At 32.6% G+C, this 22,519-nt stretch overlaps 2 protein-coding genes and 1 pseudogene across 2 annotated transcripts; 1 reads left to right on the top strand and 2 right to left on the bottom strand.

Annotated features, from left to right (window-relative positions):
• The first annotated feature begins 1,354 nt into the window (after nucleotides 1–1,354).
• LOC145136395 (pentatricopeptide repeat-containing protein At5g66520 pseudogene) lies at nucleotides 1,355–3,719 on the top strand (annotated as a pseudogene).
• An 87-nt stretch (nucleotides 3,720–3,806) lies between these two features.
• Nucleotides 3,807–4,811, bottom strand: LOC145136396 (chlorophyll a-b binding protein 5, chloroplastic). Its single transcript, XM_079070513.1, has 2 exons — nucleotides 4,609–4,811; nucleotides 3,807–4,516 (listed from the first exon to the last, which is right to left on the bottom strand). The coding sequence occupies exons 1-2, from the start codon at nucleotides 4,752–4,754 to the stop codon at nucleotides 3,865–3,867; spliced, it is 798 nt and encodes a 265-aa protein (XP_078926639.1). The 5' UTR covers nucleotides 4,755–4,811; the 3' UTR covers nucleotides 3,807–3,864.
• Nucleotides 4,812–18,983: 14,172 nt separating this feature from the next.
• On the bottom strand, nucleotides 18,984–19,986 carry LOC145137113 (chlorophyll a-b binding protein 5, chloroplastic-like). Its single transcript, XM_079071251.1, has 2 exons — nucleotides 19,776–19,986; nucleotides 18,984–19,691 (listed from the first exon to the last, which is right to left on the bottom strand). The coding sequence occupies exons 1-2, from the start codon at nucleotides 19,919–19,921 to the stop codon at nucleotides 19,040–19,042; spliced, it is 798 nt and encodes a 265-aa protein (XP_078927377.1). The 5' UTR covers nucleotides 19,922–19,986; the 3' UTR covers nucleotides 18,984–19,039.
• Between the last annotated feature and the right edge of the window lie 2,533 nt (nucleotides 19,987–22,519).

The raw sequence follows: 22,519 nt of genomic DNA, 5'->3' as shown, positions 1-22,519 counted from the left end.
AGGCTTTTGATTACAAGTTTAGATACGTCATTAATCAATGAGAGCTGATTCGTACACAACAAAATTTTGTCATCCATAACAATTTTTTATAATTAGACAAATTTACCATTTCCTTTATTGTACCAAACTGTACACTTTACCCCTGGACTATATAAATATATTTATTTCTACCATATATAATTTTTTTTTTGTAAAATTTCAATTTTACAATTTTATCTATGATACCAAACTTTACATTTTACCCCCTATCACTAAAAAATATACCTTTTTGTCGTAGAATTTTTTGTCACGCATAAACTTAAAAAATATATACAACTGTATATATTTCACTTAGTAGTAATGCTTAAAATCAAAACTTAGTTATATGCCCAAATTTTACCAAAAAAATATAATCAAACAAGCGTCCAATAAGAACTATAAACAACCTTCCAAATCAAAAAAATATAAAGAGCTAGCTGTTAAAAAAAACTATGACACCAAATCAAACGTATCTAATGGATATACGTTTAAATCGATTAAGTTGTTTTCACCATCCACTTTATTACATATCACATGTGATAATTCCACAAACTCAAATCTTGAAGGATTTCGTGTCGTGAAAGTTATTCCTCTTTTTCTTTTTTGATTTTGGAGGCCTTCCTTTTAGTCATTTAAAAAATATTTTAAGAAGTATATTAGTTATGAACATGGGCGATTCCAACATTTTTTTTTTTGGTTTGGGGCACTTTTTAATTTTTTTCAAAAACATAAAAGGTTTTACAAGTAAAATTTAAAATAATTAAAATATTTATATGTAAAAAACTTTAGCCATTGAGGTCATGTGCCCCCCTTCCTAAAGGCCTACATCCACCACTGCTTATGAATATTTAAAAACTACAACCGATACTTGTAACACATAAATCCAAAGTACGAGATTCACCCAACAACAATTGCATACATAAAATCGAGATGTAAGTAATTGCTAGCCAATAACCTGATGGTTATAAGGTGATCAAACTATTGTGTTACCTGGTTCTGATCTTTGTCTTCTTCGATCAAAGATTTATCGTCAGCTTCACATCCCCTTGCCAAAAAACAGCTGAAAATAAATTGATATTTGAAAATTTAGTAACAAATATTGTTTGGTACCTATGCGTTTCTATGAAAAGAGGCAACATATTTCTCATTGACCCAAAAAAAGCAAGGGAAAATAGCAACATACTTATGTGTTATCACCCTTTGATTTTTACCAAAATAGCAAGGGGTAAAACCGTAAAATGTAAAATAGAGGAAAGGATATAATTGTCCAGTCATTAAAAATTGTTGTGGCAAACGGCACCCTTTTAGTCAATCCAAACAATTGTCTTCACTCTGCGAAATTTTCTATTATCAGTCAATCAATAACAACAGCGTTCTTGGTTTTAAGTAATTATCCATCACACAAGACCTACAACTGTTGTTAATTTCCAATCGCCTTTCAGAATGCTCCAAGTCACAGCTTCTGGTTCTCTTCAACCATCATCAAACCCGTATCCTTTCCAAATCTGTAGAACCCCAATTGAACCTGCTCAATTACACGCTGTATCACTCAAAACAGCAACTTTTCATGATCCTTTGATATCTTCTCGCCTTATATCTCTCTATGCCCACTCTAAATGCAACAGTCTTGATCATGTTCGATCTGTGTTCGACCAAATTCAAGAACCAACATTGCATTCTTGGAACACCCTCATCAAATCCTACGTCGAAAATCAGCGGTCACAGGAATCCCTCTTAATGTTTCTTGAATTTATGTCACGGTCAGGTTTAATGCCTGATGTGTTTACTCTGCCTTGTGTGATCAAAGCGTGTGGAAGATTAATTGCAACAAAAGAAGGGGAGCAGATTCATGGGTTGATTTTGAAAATCGGGTTTAGGGATGATGTATTCGTTCAGAGCAGTTTGGTCAGCATGTATTCCAAATTCAAAGATATTAATTCTGCACGGAAGGTGTTCGATGGAATGACTGAAAAAGATTTGGTTTCATGGAACTCCTTGATGGATGGGTATGTAAAATCTGGTAACATTGAACTTGCAAAGGAGTTGTTCGATGAGATGACAGAAAAAGATGTCGTCTCATGGACTGTGATGGTTGACGGACTCTCCAAACATGGCAAAGTTGATGATGCCCGAAAGGTGTTCGATGAAATGCCAAACAGAAACCTACCATCCTGGAACGCAATGATTAATGGGTATATGAAAGCAGGTGACTTTCTTTCCGCCCGTAGGTTGTTTAATCAAATGGAAGACATAGATATAATCACATGGAACTCAATGATAGCAGGGTATGAATGCAATGGAAGATTTTCAGAAGCTTTAAAGTTGTTCACCCAACTTCTAAATTCAGGTTATATACCCACTCCTAGTACTTTAGTCAGCACTCTATCTGCTATCTCCTATTTAGCTCTTCTCACAAAGGGAAGATGGGTTCATTCCTATATAGTAAAAAATAATCATAAATTAGATGGTATACTTGGTACTTCATTAATAGAAACATATTGCAAATGTGGAAGCATCGAGAGTGCTTTAAAGATATTCAAATCTATACACAACAAAAAGTTAGCTCATTGGACTGCTATAATAGTAGGTCTAGGAACCCATGGACAAGCTAACCATGCTCTTGAACTATTTCAAGAAATGCTAAAAGTCAACATCATCCCTAATGGTATAACATTCATTGGTGTATTGAATGCGTGTAATCATGCGGGTTTGGTCAAAGATGGTCAAAGATTCTTTAAAATGATGGTAAATGATTACAAAATAGAACCTACAATCGAACACTACGGTTGTCTTGTGGACATTTTTTGTCGTGCGGGTTGTCTTGAAGAAGCTAAAAATGTGATAGAATCAATGCCAATGAAACCAAACAAGATAGTTTGGATGAGTTTGCTTAGTGCTTCAAGAATCTATAAAAATGTTGAAATTGGGGAATATGCGGGACACCATGTGAAACAAATTGATCCAAAATGTATTGAAAGTTACCTTCTTTTGTCTAACATGTATGCCACAACTAATAATTGGGACAAAGTGTCACACGTTCGAGAAACAATGAGGAAAATGGGATTGAAAAAAGATCCGGGGTGTAGCTTTATTGAGTTTGAAAATGGTGTTCATGAGTTTATTGTGGGAGATAGATCACACCCTCAAAGTAATGAAATATACCATAAGTTGAGTGAGATTAGGGAGAGATTGAAAAGTGTGGGACATGTACCCGATAAATCCCAAGTTTTGCTTCATATTGAAGGGGACAATGAGAAGGAGATTGAATTGGAAAGCCATAGTGAGAGATTAGCAATTGCTTTTGGATTAATTAATTATAAACCCGGGATTCCAATTCGGATAGTGAAGAATCTTCGTGTTTGTAATGATTGTCACTCGGTTACAAAGCTTTTATCCAAGATTTATGATCGTGAAATTATTGTTAGGGATAATAATCGTTATCATCATTTCAAAAATGGTTCATGTTCTTGTATGGATTATTGGTGAAATTTTGTGAAGTTGAGTTGAAGTTTCGTTTTTTCTACATGATTTGACTTTGTAAAAGTGATTTAATATTTCAAAGTTTAGAAAAACAATCGTATGTACAATGCAATTTGTTTTTTCTTATTAAGAAAAAACAATGTAAGTTCCTCACTTACGATCATCCAATCAGTACACTTCAATAACGTAATTTTAATGATATAAATTTAGTCAGAAGTTTATTTGTTGGGTGACAACACTTCTACAACATGAACTACTTCCATAACATCATCACAAAGATAATAACTCAAGAAAATAAGATCAGAAGATTAAGTGAAATAGTTCCTTGATATTGCATAAGGATTATCAAATCTACACATATTCAACTCATTTTCCGGGCACAAAGTTGGTAGCATAAGCCCAAGCATTGTTAGCAACCGGGTCAGCAAGATGGTCAAACAAATTCTCAATCGGACCCTTCCCTGTAACAATAGCTTGAACAAAAAACCCAAACATAGAAAACATGGCCAATCTTCCATTTTTAAGCTCCTTAACCTTCAATTCAGCAAAAGCTTCCGGGTCATCAGCCAACCCAAGCGGGTCAAAAGATCCACCCGGATAAATCTTATCAAGCCCTTCACCAAGTGGGCCCCCACCAACTCGGTACCCTTCAATGAGTCCCATGAGGACAACTTGTGATGCCCAGATAGCAAGAATGCTCTGTGCATGGATCAAATTAGGGTTTCCAAGATAGTCAAGACCACCTTCTGAAAAGATTTGGGAACCCGCCTTGAACCAGACAGCTTCACCGAATGTGACACCGTTTTTGGAGAGAAGCTCGGGGAAGACGCACCCGAGTGCACCGAGCATGGCCCACCGAGAGTGAATCACTTCGAGCTCACGGTTCTTGGCAAATGTCTCCGGGTCAGCTGAGAGTCCGGCGGTGTCCCACCCGTAGTCACCGGGGAATTCACCGGTCAAGTATGATGGGGTTTGCTCGGAAAATGGACCCAAGTACTTTGGACGATCTGGTCCATACCTGTCAAACCAATTACCGATAATATTACTGTTAGTTTGCAATCACTATGAAATTGGAAACGAGAAAATTAGACATTGATTTGTGAAATTTACCAAATGCTTTGTGGTGCACTTTTGACAGTGCGGCGCATGGTAAAGCGGCCACCATTGAAGCTGCCAATCTTCTTGACAAGCTCGTTTTGTGTCTTCAATGTTGCCTGGCCAGCGAATGCTGACTGTTGGATTGCAGAACTTGCCATTTCTTTGAGGGGATATAAGTTATGTTAATTTGTAGAGGGTATGTGTAGATGGTGGAGAATTGCAATGTTATATATAAATTCAACAATACTGGTGGATTAGAATGCGTACAATTCAGCATCACTCTGATTGGTTAATTCGATTTGGTTTCGGATTTTTAGAGGTGGGATGGCGCAATGGCGGTCCTTCTGCCATGTGGGTCTCAGTTTCTTGGTGCGTCTATTTGAGCCACCAAATATAAAACGAATTATAGAGTAGATTACAAGTGTACTACAACCCCACCCCCTCCCCCATCGTTCCCCACAGCTGATAAACCATATCACCAATGAGAATAATGGAAAATCAAAAAATAAATATGAAAGTCCTCAAGAATTAAATATCCTAAAAAAATAAGTTTTTATTTTAAAAATAAAAATATATAATAAAAAAAATTAAGTATAGTTGCCCATTTTGCCCCCTCAAGTCCTCAACGCCCCCATGACACACCGATTTTAACTATCCGTGGCTAGTCGATAAAGTTTACTATCCACCCACTTTGAAATCAAAGCTTAATCAACAAAAGCAAGAAATTTGTAGCGGTTTGTCAATGAAAATTTAGCAACCAAATAGCGGTGGACAATATTAACCAAATAGCGGCGGACAATATTAACTAACAGATACGAAAATATTAACATAAACAACCTACAAATTACCAAAACACCAAACTGCCAAAATATCAACTTAAACAAAAACACCATATTAACAATAACCAAACTACTAAACTACCAAAGTATGAGCATACAACAAAATACCAATAAAATGATTTCCAAACTAACGATTAAAAAAAATATCAACATAAACCAACATATCAAATTAACATTTACAACCTACCAATGATCAACAAAAACCAAAATAACAATTACCAAACTACCAAAGTTTGCATATAAATAAAACTACCGATTAGCAAAGTTTATAATTAAATAATCAACATAAACCAAAATTACCACAGTAACATGCATTCATCGTTCCTGATATGAAACTTTGAAATTAAATAAACTATTTTTACACCAAATGCCTTTAACATGACCCCTTCCAGCACACATAACCTTTTCAAATACATCTCGCTTGTCTGGGGGATGGGTTGCTTGAGGAGAATGAGGCTTGTGTTTGTTCGACAAACTCTCGCGCTGAAGCATTATGTATTTTACAAAGATGAAAAATAGATTAATATCCTTGCTATTTAATGAAAAAACAATGTACTTCTAACTTTAATAAAAAAAACAATGATGTAGTTTGCTTTTAAGAATTAAACAATATACATATAATTTTAACCAATAACCACTTACAAATTGTTGCTTGACTATTGGGCCGTTGAATATCACATCTTTACCAAAGCATCATGAAAGGTCCGGCCCCTAATCTTATTATGTTTAACATTAAAAACTAGATTATATTTTAAATAAACAATTATATATATATATATATATATATATATATATATATATATATATATATATATATATATATATATATATATATATATATATATATATATATATATATATATATATATATATAGGTAGAGGTTCATTTGAGACCACCTATATTTTGTGAGACATGGAGACCAAATCTTGGCCTTTGATCAAAACTGATCTTGTGGCTAATAAAAAAACGTGATTAACCATAATTAATCTAATTGATTAGTTAATGAGGGGTAGATTAGTCCCTAGGTAAAATTTAATATGGTCAGATCTGATATAATGTTAGTGTTATCTTCACGTCATCAAGAAATCATCTGCTTTGATTCTTCTACCAAAATATTCGCTGGATCAACATTCCTTGTTCTTCAATTCAATCTGATCGATCTTCTATCTCCTTAAATCTTCTATTCTTTCAACCGATAATTAGTTTGAGTTGGACATTGATCGCACAATGCTAAATAATAGCTTTTAAAGTCGCGATTTCTGTGTTTCACGAGTTCATGTTCTTCATTCTTCTGCATCTGCAATTGATAATCTGAGTGATTAAGGTTTATGTTCATCTATCGACACCAACAATTAATTACAAGATTGTTACTGATTTTAGCTCTGTGATGACCGATTTCATCCAAGGTAGAGGTTCAAGTGTTCAGTTGCTTTATGCTTATCTTCATCTTCAACAATTGCTAACGATCTTTCAAACTGTGATTTGTATTCTACATCACGATTTCATCAATTGATCAAGGTTTGAGTTTTCTTCCATGTATTTTCATCGCTTTCATTGTTACTTGCATGTAACATGTTCAATTGTTAACCTTGTAACATGAACTGATTGAATCATCAAGCTACTAGTGATTTCTCCAATTCATATATGTATGATTTGTGATTTCAGCAATCAAACATCATATTGATTGATTGAAATCAATTATTGTTCTTGAGAAAATTCTCTTAAACTATACATGCATTCTACATGTTTGATGAAAGTCCTGAATGAATAAAGATTATGATGTATCACCCCTTCCTTCCCATACATAAACTCCTATTTAAGAATTAGTATATTTCCAAAATATGAGTTAGAATTGGAGTAAAATAATTCAATATTGACTAATCTTATTAAATTTACCTTAGTTTTGTTAAAATATGTAATTTTCTTTAAACACAAATTGTTAGAGATGCATTTTACCACACTTTTGTTTAAATATGCTCTTGTTAACCTGTAAGAAACAAACATGTTGTACTAAAAAAATATTAGATGCTATTAAATAAATTATGGTTCTTATAAAGGTAGTATATGTTAACAATGGGTTATTTTATGGCTAATTTCATAAGAATGTATATTTTTCTGATTATATCTATTGGATACATACCATCAGTGATATGTTAAGTATTGGTGATTCAGATATTCTCCATAATGAGGAAAATCAATCGGAAACCCAGGTAGATTTTTTTACCAATCTCAGTTATTCTTATAGAATATTGATCATATATTTATTAATTCCAATTATTAACATCATGTTGCTGATTAGTTCATGTTACCGCATATTATTCTTATTGAATATTGAGCATACATTTATGATTAAATTCATATGAATGCACATTATTTTTATTATATGTTAATGTGGTGGTATATTATTTTTTGTAGTTCTAAGCGACAATGTTGCAGCACAATATGGCTCTTGCAAACAATCCATTTGACCTGATGGTTATTTCTTTTGGATTCAAGAGGTTGAAAGGAACTTGAATATTTGAATCTAGACTTTTTCAACTATAAGTATCGAGATTCACGGATATGTAATAGATTTTATATGTCACAAACATGTAATAGACGTTTTATGGTTGTTAGTGCATTGTTATTTAACTATAACTTGATAAGAGTTTTGAGATTCATATTCATCCCTTTGTCTAACAATGTAACCATATAATGAAGATTTATGATACTATGTTGAAATTTTGTTTTCAAAATATCAATGGTTTTCTAATTATTGCGATTCTTTGTTTTAGTTTCATCGACTTTTGGCTTTTGATTTTCCATTTAATCAATTCATGTACATAAACAAAATTAATATAAATACTCAAGATTCAAAAATATTATGAAAAACATGCCTTTATAAACAACACATTAATAATTAAACTAACAACATTCTTGTAACATTAACTATTAATTCTATCATATTACATATTCTAAAATCAGAATATGACACACAATTTTAGAATATGACACATAATTTTAGAATATTTTACATTACCTCACTATTAATCAAGTGCTATCACAATATTTTACAAAGAGGTTCAAAACAAATTGTTTCGAACGAAAAGCAAAATGTATAAAATCATATATTACATATTATTTAACAAAAAGTTTGAAGCAAGTTGTTTCCAACAAAATCATAATGTCTAAAATTATAATATGACACCTAATTTCAGAATATTTCACATTACTTCAGAATATTGCACACAATTTCGGAATATTACATCTTAACAACATAATATTAAATATTGAATATTTAGAATTACTAGAATAATAACATATCAAAGAGTTTTAAACAAGCCTAGATTTAATTAAGCATTATTCTATTAGAATATTCAACATATAAGTTAGAATATCCTACATCATTATTATATTAGAAGATTATGCATATAACTTTTGAAAATAGATAACATATAATATTATTCTAGTAGAATATACACATTATTTTCAAGTAATTAATCAAATTATTCTATTAAAAACATAAACATTATTTAATTAGAATAGTTTGCACAAGGAAATCTTTAACAATGAACAATATTTTCAAGGAATAGTTTGCACAATGTTCTCTCTATATATTATCATCTTTTCATACTAGAATAAATTGAACAATATTGTGTACATCTAATTACATGATGTATTTATCCTTTCGACATCTAAATTAGAATTTGACAAAAAAATATGCTCCAAAGTGAGTTTCCTATTTAATTTCACAAATGTATCCATATATGTTGATTTTAAGCATTTTGATCATTATCCTCCATTTCACTATCTTCGGTTTCAATCATTTCCTCTGTCCCTTGATTTTGGGTTTCTACAATTCCAACATGCGCTTATTCACTTTCTGGCTTATTGGTACTTCAAAAAATTATACTCGAAAATAAATCACTGAACTGTTTTGCCAATTCCATGTTCTATTTTCATTTGGAAACATCGATATACAATTAAAAACAATTTCTTCCATATTCTCTTTTTCTACAAAAACTTTCTAGAAGACCTTTTCAAACATTTCTTCATGTTCCTGAAAAACAATAAGACACTAAAATTATAAGTATAACTTATTAAATGAAATCATAATATTCAGTTGAATAATAAATTATGAAGTACCACACGATATATCATATCAGAATGGTAAAATATAAATTATGAACCAAAAGCATGCCATATCAGAATCTCTAGAATTACGGAAAATAGCAACATATTTTAATCTTTCTACTACTATAAACAATGTACTTTACTTCTTACTCATTATAGCAACATAGTTTCAACAAGGATCTATTTATTAGCAACATGATTATCAACAAGGGTTCATTTTCATCAATTTATCATAAATTTTGCTATTACATAAGGATTATCAACAAGGATCTATTTATTAGCAACTCATAATCAATCGATTTTCAGTAATACATCATTAAAATGGAAATGAACAGGATACTAACTCAAATATACTAAATCAGAAAGGCTAGAATATTATACTAGAAGCTAATATATAAAACATAATTCCTAGAATATTTTACTACACAAATCAAAATGACTAGAATAATATGATATATAAAATCAGAATGACTAGAATATTGTACTAAACATCAATGTTTTAAAATTCATCATCAGTTTCTCTATTACAGACATCTAAATTTTTTACTGAAGGATTATCATAAATAACTGATTTTAGACATCGATTTTTTGTAATCTCATATCAGAACATCAATTTTCAGTAATTTATCATCAAAAAATTTTGCTATTACTAAAGGATTAAAAACAATGATCGATTTTCAGCTATTTATCATAAATTTTGCTATTACATAAGGATTATCAACAACTCATAATCAATCGATTTCATCAATTCATCATAAAAATGAGAATGACTACCATACTAACTCTAATATACAAAACCAAAAGGACTAGGATATTATACTAGAAGCTAATACACAAAACCAAAAAACTAGAAATTTTTACTACACAAATCAAAATGATTAGAATAATATGTTATACAAAATCAAAATGACTAGAATATTGTACTAAACATCAATGTTTAACAATTCATGATCATTTTCTCTATTACATACACCGATAAGGACTTTCTAGATTTCAACATTTATTTTCAACAATTCATCATCAATTCTATATTATCAAAGGATTATGTACATGATCGATTTTCAGCAATTATTCATCAATTTTTCAATTATAAAATAAATATCAACAAGAATCAATGAAAAACTCATCAACAATTTCGATTTTTAGCAATTCATCATCAAAATTAGAATGGATAGAATACTAACTCTACCATACAAAACTCAGAATTACTATAAAAGTATACTAGAAGCTCATATACAAAACAAAACAGAATGATTAGATATTGTACTATACAAAATTAGAACTAGTAGAACATTGTTTTGAAAGCTAAAGATTAAGTTTTTGTTGGAAAATAGCTTTATGTCCTTTCTTTTTGAGTTAATTACTTCTCTTTGGTTCTTTAGACTAGACTTCAGTACATGCTTTTAATCACTCTATCTACTTCATATAATGACATTGGTGATTAATCTTTTATATTAAGAAGGGGAATTGGAATCTGATTCTCTCGAACAAGACATTGTTGAAAGGTGAAATCAAAGCCTTTGATGGGTATGAGTTCTAAAGTCGATTCTTAAAACCAGAATGAAACAATCTGAATAACATAATTAAGGTTTATGATTTTGAATGGTCGTCGATTCCTTCTATTTAGAAGGATAGGGTTTATGTGAATTTAAAGGATGACAGATTAAGGAAAGAAAGAACCTGTATATATGATTTTGATTCCTTAGCGATCTTCTTGGTTTGATCTTCAGTTTTTGTAAAAACCGAAATTAACTCTATTTGATTCACTTTGCTTCAATTGGGAGAATGGTTAACAACGAGGGTATGATCTATGGTTTTTATTTGATATACTAGGGTTATTCGACTTAGAATATGTACAACCCAAATTATTCATCGGTTCAATTACACAATCCGAAATTTGAATAGCTTGAATTAATACTTGTTTTGTGAAGGAATGGCTGATAATTGAGATTAATTAAGAAGGTTGAGGTTATGAAGTTGAAGGAATAAGAATTTGTTGATAATCGAGATTGATCGAGGGTTTTCTGATCGTTTTTGGCTACGTGAATCAGTTAGGATTTGTTTCGAGTATGAATCAGAGGATGAATTCGAGCTAGAATCAGAATAAAGAGCTCGACTTTGCAATCGATTTAGGGTTAATCTGAAACAAATTTGTGATGGAAGGGTTTCCGATTGATGAAAGGGTTTTGGGAAATGAAAATCATATGAATGCGTTTGTGAATGTGCCAGGTTACGTTTCTACCCCTCCGTGTTTTCTAGTTAATTACAAAGTTTGTGTTATTTACACAAACTGCCACCGCCTGTATTTTGTTTTTTTTATTAAATCTAAACCACATATCAATTTTGATCAAGGGCTAAGATTTGGTCCTCATGTCTCACAAAATATAGGTGGTCTCAAATGAACCCAACCCTATATATATATATATATATATATATATATATATATATATATATATATATATATATAAACGTAACTCACTTCTTTGTACCAAACGCTACTATCATTGTTTTTCATGTTTTGCGTTGTTTGATGTTGAATGTCTTAGATGTGTGTCCAATCTAAAAATTGTTCACTGGGGGGGGGGGGGGGGGGGGGGGCTTTGCTCTCTCGATATCTTTATACCCTTCCATGTTAATAAAAATTTTTCACATCATTTTTTCTGAATGCTTAGACATTGTATGTTTAAATGCCCTACCATAATTGTCTATGTTGGGGATATCGGAACTGTCAAGATTGAAATGTGCTACTAATAAAAAAATAGTCAAGTAAAAAAGCAGTGATAAGATAAGCATATTAAATATAGTTATATAAATACTTTATCTCTAGATACTCGATCATGACATTCTTCTCGGCAGGGGAAACTTTATTCCAATAAATATATTTCTAAATAGGTGGTCTGCTAGATATACAAACCAACGTTGCGAACTAAAGATCATGTGTCTTATAACCCTAGTGAAAGTAGCAACACTAGTGTCTTTGTCAAACACAAAAGGGAAAGGTCAATTCTCGTTCTTCTGCTAAGTGTCCTAAGCGCAAAGTAAGTTTTTTTTACCCTTACTTCTTCCTTTTTGGTTAGAGCGATTGTAATTATAATTACGAAGGTAAGTCACGATAATTTATAATAAATGAATGAATATAGTAAATAAACATATCATAATAAGACTTGACATCGAAATCATGCTGACCACGACCTCGACCAAATGGAGGCGATGGATCCTCAAAAAGAACTCCTTCATGACCGCGCTGCATGACATCATCCACTAAGTAGAGGAACAATCCAAATGAATGTCATAATCTGAAAAGTTAAAAGATATAGAATAGATATATACAATATCAATAAAGTTTTTTATTACAACGAGAAATACAATGAGTGCCCCTCTCAAACACAAATACAATTTTCTATTAGAACGAGTCAAGTAGGATTACAATTTACTCCCCCATATACTTCACTGTATCTCTTAGATGTTTTAGTATCATAATTCATGTCGTTCCCATCATAATCAGTGTCACCCTCAAAAACTTCATTAACAATACCCATTGGTGGAGTAATTATATTGTCACCTAATAATAATGAGTTTCAAAGTATTGGCTAATTATAATCGATTACAAGTGTACAATTAGATGAAAATTTATTATGAATGACATCGATATTTTTAGAGGATCCATTGTCAACATTTTTAATGCAACCATCGTTCAATGGTAGATCCCAAATTTTTTAATGATTAAAATTTTTGACAACCCATTAATGGTTATTGTTTTGGTTTCCAAGAGAAGGATCTCATATATAGAACACTTTTTTGGTTTGCATAACAAACACAAGTTGATCCTCTTGGTCCCATTATCAACGTTCTATACTGTGTTGATATTAGTGATATTATTGTCATATATAACTCCCTTTTGATTATTGAACCACTTGTAGTGAAATAGTATATTCAAATAACCATGTGGATAATACTACTTGTTAATATATTCTAGTTGAACATATTTATCTTTATTCTCTCTCCCCCTCTTTCCATTAGGACCCTAAAGTTTTATGTTGTTCATTGTTCGTTATGTCCAAGTACCATAAACCTAACACCATCGACTATTTAAGAAGTTTAAGGAGAGACATTTATACTCACAACCTTTGAAATAGCTGCCAACTCTTCGTGAAATTATGGAGAATTTTGTGTTCGCATTAGATAGACCTTACAAATATAAATGTTAAAGAAATGAAAGTATAATTGCTATTTCTTTCTATAATGGAAAAAAAATGAAAGAATGATTCTATAATTAGTGAATTAACAAAAGTACATAGCTATTTCTTGCAACAACAAAGTTGAAGGAACAAAGCGTCTTTGTGTATGATGTTGTATGTGTAATGTTCTAATAAGAGAATAAATTGAAAGTGTGTTGTCGAAAATTAAACTAATGAATTCTCTTCGAACCCCAAATCAAGATTTAAACCTCTAGGATCCGAGTGAAATGAGAAATAAGTAGATACTTAAAAGAAATTATAAATAGGAATGAATAGCAATGTGCTTGAAGCCTAAAGTGCTTAAAAATTATTCAATATGATAGCATTGTGTTTACCAAAATATATGTCTATGTCAAAACCTTGATTAGATGAGATATTGCCTAGAACAAATAAAAGCCACAAGTCAAATACACAACCACTTACAAAACTTTAGTACTTTAATTACCACCCATTATAGCAACATACTTATTTTTTACCAATCACACAAATACTACATACCCACAACCACTCATACCACACTGTTGGACACACATAAAGACATAAACATAGGAGCGTTCCAAACTGATAATAGTCTTGGGAAAACAGAGAAAATTGGGCCCTTCAAATGTCAAATTATCAAAATTCATATAAAAAAAGAAAAAGAACAAAAAAAACTCACAATTCGTGATTATTAATGTTTGTGAGAGAGAAAATACTTTGTTCGTAAATTTTTAATGCTTAATGATGTCCAATAAGTTTGATATAAAAAACAATTTTCTCTTAATTCATTTTACTAATTTTTGAACATGCAAAGTAAGGATTCAAGAATAATATTAGACAAAAAGAATAAAAGATAATATCATTTTTAAAGTTTTAAATAATTGTTAGATTTAATGTTTAAAACAAATTTCTAAACTACAAATTTGACAAAGCCATTTAAATATGTTAATTTGCTAAACAAATAATGATTTTTTTATACTTTGATGCATTACAGACTAAGCTTTTTATTTGAAGAATACAGATAGGCATACCTTATCCAACAAATTATTATGATAAATCAACTTACTAAAGAAAAACATGAATTAGATTAATTGTAACACTCCAAAAATCAAAGAAATTTAAAATTTTCAAAATCAACCATTAACCAACATTGTTTACAAAAGGAGTCATTGTTTCAAGAACCAGTGACATAAAACATGATGATGTGCACAATCACTTTTTGCTTTCCCACGATCCTCAGAAGTACCTGAAACAATAAACTAAAACTGTAAGGCAAAGCTTAGTGAGTTCCCCCAAAGTACCAACACACATACATATAACAACATTTACTGGGTCCACAACTTAAAAAGATTGGATTACCATTGAGCCCACAATATGAGTCTGGCATGCCTATCGGGCCTTCAACTCATATCTAGATTGCTCCCGAGCCCACAACATAAGTCTGGCTTGCCCTCGAGGCCCACAACTTATGTCTGGATTGCTTCCGAGCCCACAACATAAGTTTGGCTTGCCCTCGGGGCCCAAAGCTTATGTATGGGTTGCTTCCGGGTTTGTTGGCTACCGTACAAAGCAGTACAACCTCAACCCAACCATACTATGTCGACATATGTGACGAATAAACATAAAGATAGAACCAACAAATATAGGTAATCATACAGATCTACTAATTAACCACATACCAACATAACACTATCCTATAACCAAGATACATAATCTAGTGGGCTGACATTGGAGCCTTTGGCCCACGGGTACAGTGAAGAAAACTCACCTCTCAGTCCGAACAAATAGCTGAATAAATCTCTGCTTCGAATACCGGCTCTACACGTCACCTATTATTCAAATCATGGCCCAACTTAACTTAATATCAAAATACCCAAAATACCCTTTGGTCAAAATTGGTCAAATCCTCGTCAAAGTCCAAAAAGTCAAAAAGTCAACCGAGTCAACTCAGCTGAGTACGCCCGGCGTACTCATCTTGTACGCTTAGCATACACAAGGTCTAAAATCAGGGCTCTCATTGCATACGCGTGGCGTACGCTCATGTATGCCCACGTATGCTGGCTGAATGATATCCTTCCGTTAAAGGGCTTATTTCACTAAGTCTTTTCGTACAAACGTCGATCTAGCCCCCAAATATCATCTTAAGTCATAAAGTTTCCAACTTTATGACTTTGCATGGCTAGGAAGTGCTCAAAACTAAAAGCCCTAACTTCTTAACCCATTAAGACATCACAAATCTTGCATGGAAGGGATAGAAGGCCCAAGATCACATTTTTATGGTTCATAATAGCTCCATGATGGATAAAGTTTCCAACTTTATCCATTAGAATGGTCCCAACAAACAAGATCTAGTCTTTAAGTCTCAAAGGGACCCAAAAGTGCATCCTTTTCAACTTAATCCATTAAGTCTAAGTCTCCAACCTTCAGATCTGAATCAAAATGATGTTTAGATGGATAAAGTTTCCAACTTTATCCATAACAAGGTCACAAAGTTTCAAGATCTAAACTGTATGCACTTAAAGTGACCAAAAGCTCATAACACCCAAAACTAGCTAGATCTAACAATTTCATCATCAAGATTCAAACTTTATACCTCTAGAAGAAAGATCAAGGTGAACAAAGTTTGGATCTACAATCTCCAATGCAACCAACACTTCTTCAATGGGTTCCTTCTTCTCCAAGGTGCATCAAGAGCACTCCAAAGCACTTAAAAGCACATTCTTTTTGCTCACAAGGCTCAATCTAGGGTTAGGGTTTCAAGAGAGGGTGTTGGAGAGGTGGAGGTTGAGAATAGAATGGGTTTGGGAAAGTTAAGGAGCTTAAATAGGGCTTAAACCACAAAAATTGGGTTTAGGCACTGATCGCGTACGCCCTGCTTACGCGGCTAACCCAAAAATCGTCCTAACTTCAAATGGTCGTATCTTCTTCGTTCCAACTCTGTTTTATACGTTCTTTATATCCACGGAAAGGTGTTGAAGAGCTCTATAATATTATATAAATATCTTGGACTAAAAACTTCTCGAACAAAAAATCCATATTTCATGCAAGAACCCGGCCTATGACTTTCGACCCAAAACACAATTCAAGGGTCAAATCTCTTAACTATCATTATCTCCTTCCACAAGGACTAAAATTTTCCTCCTTAACGCCCAAAACCTTACACAATCGATTTTCGGTCCATGGCTTAGAAATGGCTGGAAACAGGATGTTACATTAATGACATTCACTTGGGCATTACATCAAATACCTAATGGGCATAAGATTGATAAAGCAATTTTAGTTATAAAGTAATTTACCCGATGATGTAAAATAAAATGTAATCGTAACATTATGCATGATATTGAAAACTCAACTTTAAATACAACTTCAAGCATAAATATGAGTTAAGAAAAGAAACAAATGGTTTTATGAGTGTTTTAATGTCAAAAGGCCTAAAATTGTAGCAAACATGGTATTCACGACATCTAACCTCAAAAGATCAAGCTCCAAATCTTGGTTTTTGCTATCAACAGCCTGCACACATGACTATTATGTCAGGAAACAACAGCATATTCTAATATCCAAGATCCTATATAAAAGGTAATTGTAAAGAATAGCTCAAAATTTCATGACAAATGAATCATTTTGGAAAATTTAACATCAAAACAAACATTTTACTCATATTACTCCAACATAAAGAATCAACTACCGAAATTATATAAATCATTTTGGCTAGAGCAACTGAGAAAAGCTACAAAACAAAACAACATGACACAAATACCAAATCTATGTATCCTTAGTCATATGAATCACCATGGACCTTCAAATAAAGAGAAAATCAAACTCTGAAACGAAACATTCCATAAAATCTCATACAAAATATGCTAAAAGAAATTAAAAAACATAACCTAGACAAATTATTACAAATCAACAAATATACAAATTTGCCTCCTAAATTTGGAGTTGTGTTAAAAATGACCACCATATATGGTAGTGAAGGGGCAGAACATGATTCATTCATAGAGATTGAAAACTCGCATATATTTTATCAATTATGGTGACTGCCAAAATCTGATACCAATCGGAGGGCTAGGAAGGTGGGTCGCGGTTCTGATTCTCTTGGCGGACACAATTCTCAAAAAGTTTTAGAAGACTGCATATCTTTCTCTTTCTTTTTCAAAATTGTCATTCTTGAACTACAATCAAACCCTAACTTCATCAACTTATAGTCTACATTCCTTGCCTCATAGGAAAGCAATCGAACGACTGGAATGAGCGATATGAACACATATCACATACATATACAATCACATACACACACGCGCACACACACACACATAGATACATAGACATTGATAAAACATTTAGAATAACTCAAAGAATTGTATCAGAACTAATAAATAAGCAAGATGTTGAAAACACAAAATAATTACTAAAATGATAATCGAATTTAAAATAGTTAATATCAACATTCGAATTGGCTGGTCTATTTATTTTGATTGCTTGAAGTAATTATTCTCCAATAAAGATTATACATGAAGTTTTGTAGTAAAAAAATGGGTATGATTTCAAATTTAATTTTTTATATAATAGTTTTCAGATTTATTGACTATGATGTAAATACTTTCCGAAAATATTTGAATTTTGAAACAAAAAATTAAATATTAACTGATTTTATGTGATATGATTATACCTTGGAGCTTTAAGAAAATGACATGTAATAAACAATAAATAAATATACGTAATAAAATGACACGTAGCAACCTAAAACCATTATTTTATTAATATAAGTAGAAGTAGATAGGGAGATATAACTTAATAATATTTGATTGTATTGTAAAATTCTTTTTATGCCCTTATATATTGATTTGTTCAGAAATATTCTTGCGTTCTCAACCTTTTCCTGTTCTCGATTTAACCTCTCCCTTTCTTGCATTTAGCCTTTCCAAAAGTTGCATCATGTGCAACGTTGACAAGCAATACGAAGTACATGAGTGCTTTTTTGTTACATTCATGTAGCTTCTTGGAAGTAGTTCCTTATTGCAACACCGTAGTGTTGCTTTTAGTATTTTTGCAAAATAATCCATTGAGCACATTTCAATATCGTACTTTTAATGAAATAAAATAAGTCATACTCTATCCGAAGTTTATTTTTTGTGTAACAATATTGCTACAACATGAACCACTTCCATAACATAATCATAAAGATATTAACTCAAGAAAATAAAGATCAGAAGATTAAGTGAAGTAATTTCTTGATATTGCATAAGGTTTAAAATCTACACATATTTAACTCATTTTCCGGGCACAAAGTTGGTAGCATAAGCCCAAGCATTGTTAGCAACCGGGTCAGCAAGATGGTCAAACAAATTCTCAATCGGACCCTTCCCTGTAACAATAGCTTGAACAAAAAACCCAAACATAGAAAACATCGCCAATCTTCCATTTTTAAGCTCTTTAACCTTCAATTCAGCAAAAGCTTCCGGGTCATCAGCCAACCCAAGCGGGTCAAAAGACCCACCCGGATAAATCTTGTCAAGCCCTTCACCAAGTGGGCCTCCACCAACCCGGTATCCTTCAATGAGTCCCATGAGGACAACTTGAGATGCCCAGATAGCAAGAATGCTCTGTGCATGGATCAAATTAGGGTTTCCAAGATAGTCAAGACCACCTTCTGAAAAGATTTGGGAACCCGCCTTGAACCAGACAGCTTCACCGAATGTGACACCGTTTTTGGAGAGAAGCTCGGGGAAGACGCACCCGAGTGCACCGAGCATGGCCCACCGAGAGTGAATCACTTCGAGCTCACGGTTCTTGGCAAATGTCTCCGGGTCAGCTGAGAGTCCAGCGGTGTCCCACCCGTAGTCACCGGGGAATTCACCGGTCAAGTATGATGGGGTTTGCTCGGAGAATGGGCCCAAATACTTTGGACGATCTGGTCCATACCTGTTTAAAGATGGTAATTACAGTTAGTTCTAGTAGCGATATATGAATTTGGAAACAAGAAGAACATCGATTTGTGAGTTTTACCAAATGCTTTGTGGCGCACTTTTGACTGTGCGGCGCATGGTGAAGCGACCACCATTGAAGCTGCCAGTCTTCCTGACGAGCTCGTTCTGTGGCTTCAAGGCCTGTTGGCCGGCGAATGCTGACTGTTGGATTGCGGTGGTTGCCATTTCTTTTGAGGGTATTCAAGGGACGGTGGTTTGTAGAGGGTGTTTGTGGATGGTGTAGGATTGAAGGGTTATATATGGAATTTAACAAGGTTGTTGGATTAGGATGAGTACATGTCAGCATTATTTGATTGGTTTACTGGATTTGAATTGTGATTTTGAGTGTGAGATAGTGGTCATTCTTCTGCCACGTGGCTCTCTGATTTTTTGATGTGTTGATTCTCAGCCACCAAAAATAAAACGTAAAGTAAATCATAAATTTGGTCCTTTGTCTTGGTTGATATTTTAGGTCGGACAGAAAATTTTCCAATTTTAACCTTTTTCAAGGTTTTATGACAATGATGGTCTTTAGGGTGTTAAAATTAATTAAGACAAAGTTACATGTTTGTTCCTAACGTATAGGTTTTATTGCATCTTAAGTTTAACTATGATCATTGTGGTGGTATTGGTCCCTATTTCAAACTAGTGAATTTAAGGTTGATTTTTACGCATCAATGACTACAATCAAATTTTGACGATGTTGTCGGGAATGTTTGTTCTTAGTGTTTAGTTCCCTTTTTGATTCGTTTTACTATTTTTTATAATCCTACAAATCCAAAATTATTTTCCTTTTTGCATTTAGTTTAGTATTAAGTTATCTTTTATAAAAATTTCTTGTTTACTTTGCATATTTTCACTACCTTTGTATTTATACTCACAATTTGAAAGGAGCCTCCCTATTGCAATTTGATCCAACAATTGAAAGATCCACACTTGGGATGTGAAATCATAGTCACCGTTCCACACCTCAAGTTTTGAATGTTGAGAATGTGACGGTAAGAGCAATTCTTACTATAGGAGGAAAAAAAAGGAGTTGAGACATAAGAGAGAATAAGGGATAACAGAGAAAGTATTTATATTATTACTCAAAAGCCGTATCATCTATTACTTCCGAACGATATTTACTTGTAACTAATTTCATTCCTATATCATATTTTCCCCATTCAAAAATTGACTTGTCCTCAAGTCAAATCAACATCAGAACCTATGGCTCTGGGATATTGAGCTTTCAAGTACTCAACTGATTCCCATGTTGATTCACATTCTAGAAATCTATCGCATTGAACTAAGTATTGAATATGAGGAACATTTTGAAAATTGACAGTTCTTTTTCCCAAAATTGCAGCATGTTGTACCTTCTTTTCCACATCATTAGCTTGAAACCAGGGAGGAATATGAGCTGCCATAGGTAATTTCCCAAAAAACTTCTTAAGTTGTGAAACGTGAAACACATCATGTATTTTGGCTTCTGTGGGTAATTTGATTTTATATGCTACTATACCAATAATTGAAAAAATTTGAAAAGGACCATAAAACTTCTTAGCTAATTTCTAATTTCCCCGTAATTGAACTGATTGTTGTCTATATAGTTGAAATTTTAGCCATACCTAATCCCCAATACTAAATGTTCTCTCCGATCTATGTTTATCAACTTGTTGCTTCATTCTGAATTGAGCTTTTGTTAAATGTTGTTTTAAAGAATTAATCATCATTTCCCTTTTTCTCAATGATCTATCAATATATTCCACGTTTGATTCTCCTGGAAAATATGGCAAATGTATTAGAGGTGGAAAACTCCATTCTTTTGGTGTTTCCCCATACATACACCTCAAATAAGACTCTAAGCATTTGTTCACTACTTCTGTTTGACCATCAGTTTGGGGATGGTAAACAGAAGAAAGCTTCATCTTTGTTTCATGTAAAGCAAACAATCCTTTCCAAAATTGACTAAAAAAACATCTCTGTCACTTACAATAGTTCGATGCCATCCATGAAGTTTGAAAAAATTATCTAAATAGCATTGAGCTACTTCAATGGATGAAAAGGATGTGATAATGGCATAAAATGAGCACTTTTGCTTAATCAATCAACCACCACAAAAATGACATTTTTGCCTTGACTTTTAGGAAGACCTGTAATAAAATCCATAGAAATTTCCACCCATACTTCATCAAGAATTGGTAGAGGCTGTAAAAGCCCTGGATCTGCTATATTTTGTGACTTTGAAGCTTGACATATAGTACATTTCTTAACAGATCTACTCACATCCTTAGTTAAACCCTTCCAAGTAAACAAACTCTTGACCCTTCTTAGTGTTATCTCTTCCAGAATGTCCAGCTTCACCCGTTGTGTGCTACCATTGAAGTATTTTCATTTTTAAGTCTTCACTATTTCCAATAAAAATATTTCTTTTCTTCCTTAAAATGCCATCTTTGAACATATAATGTGGTATTAGTTGTTGTTGCTCACGTAGTTGGATTATTGTCCTTACTTTTACATCCAAAGTATAACTATTCTTGATGAAATGAATTAAATCAGAACATACCAGAGAAATAGCGATGCATAAGATCTCTGAACCTTGAACTCTTGAAAGTGCATCATCAACTATGTTTTCTTTCCCACTTGTATACTGAATTTCATAATTGAAACACATAAGTTTGGATAGCCAAATTTTTTGAAAATGGGTAGATATCTTTTGCTGTATTAACCATTTAAGACTCTTCTGATCTGTTTTGATGATTAAATGCTGCCTTGACAGATATTGTTCCCACTTTTGAACAA

The sequence above is a fragment of the Lactuca virosa genome, chromosome 9, assembly GCF_052849685.1.
Source record: "Lactuca virosa cultivar CGN04683 chromosome 9, Lactuca_virosa_CGN04683_v6, whole genome shotgun sequence".
Lineage (NCBI taxonomy): Eukaryota > Viridiplantae > Streptophyta > Magnoliopsida > Asterales > Asteraceae > Lactuca > Lactuca virosa.
The sequence above is the reverse complement of the archived record's forward strand: the minus strand, read 5'-3'. Positions and strand labels throughout refer to the sequence as shown.

Bases quoted from the DNA above. Each gene is read 5' to 3' on its own strand.
- LOC145136396 (XM_079070513.1), bottom strand. From the start codon at position 4,754: ATGGCAAGTTCTGCAATCCAACAGTCAGCATTCGCTGGCCAGGCAACA. The intron at 4,517-4,608 runs GTAAATTTCACA...TTGGTTTGACAG, and splicing joins AGTGCACCACAAAGCATTTG to GTATGGACCAGATCGTCCAA.
- LOC145137113 (XM_079071251.1), bottom strand. From the start codon at position 19,921: ATGGCAACCACCGCAATCCAACAGTCAGCATTCGCCGGCCAACAGGCC. The intron at 19,692-19,775 runs GTAAAACTCACA...ATCTTTAAACAG, and splicing joins AGTGCGCCACAAAGCATTTG to GTATGGACCAGATCGTCCAA.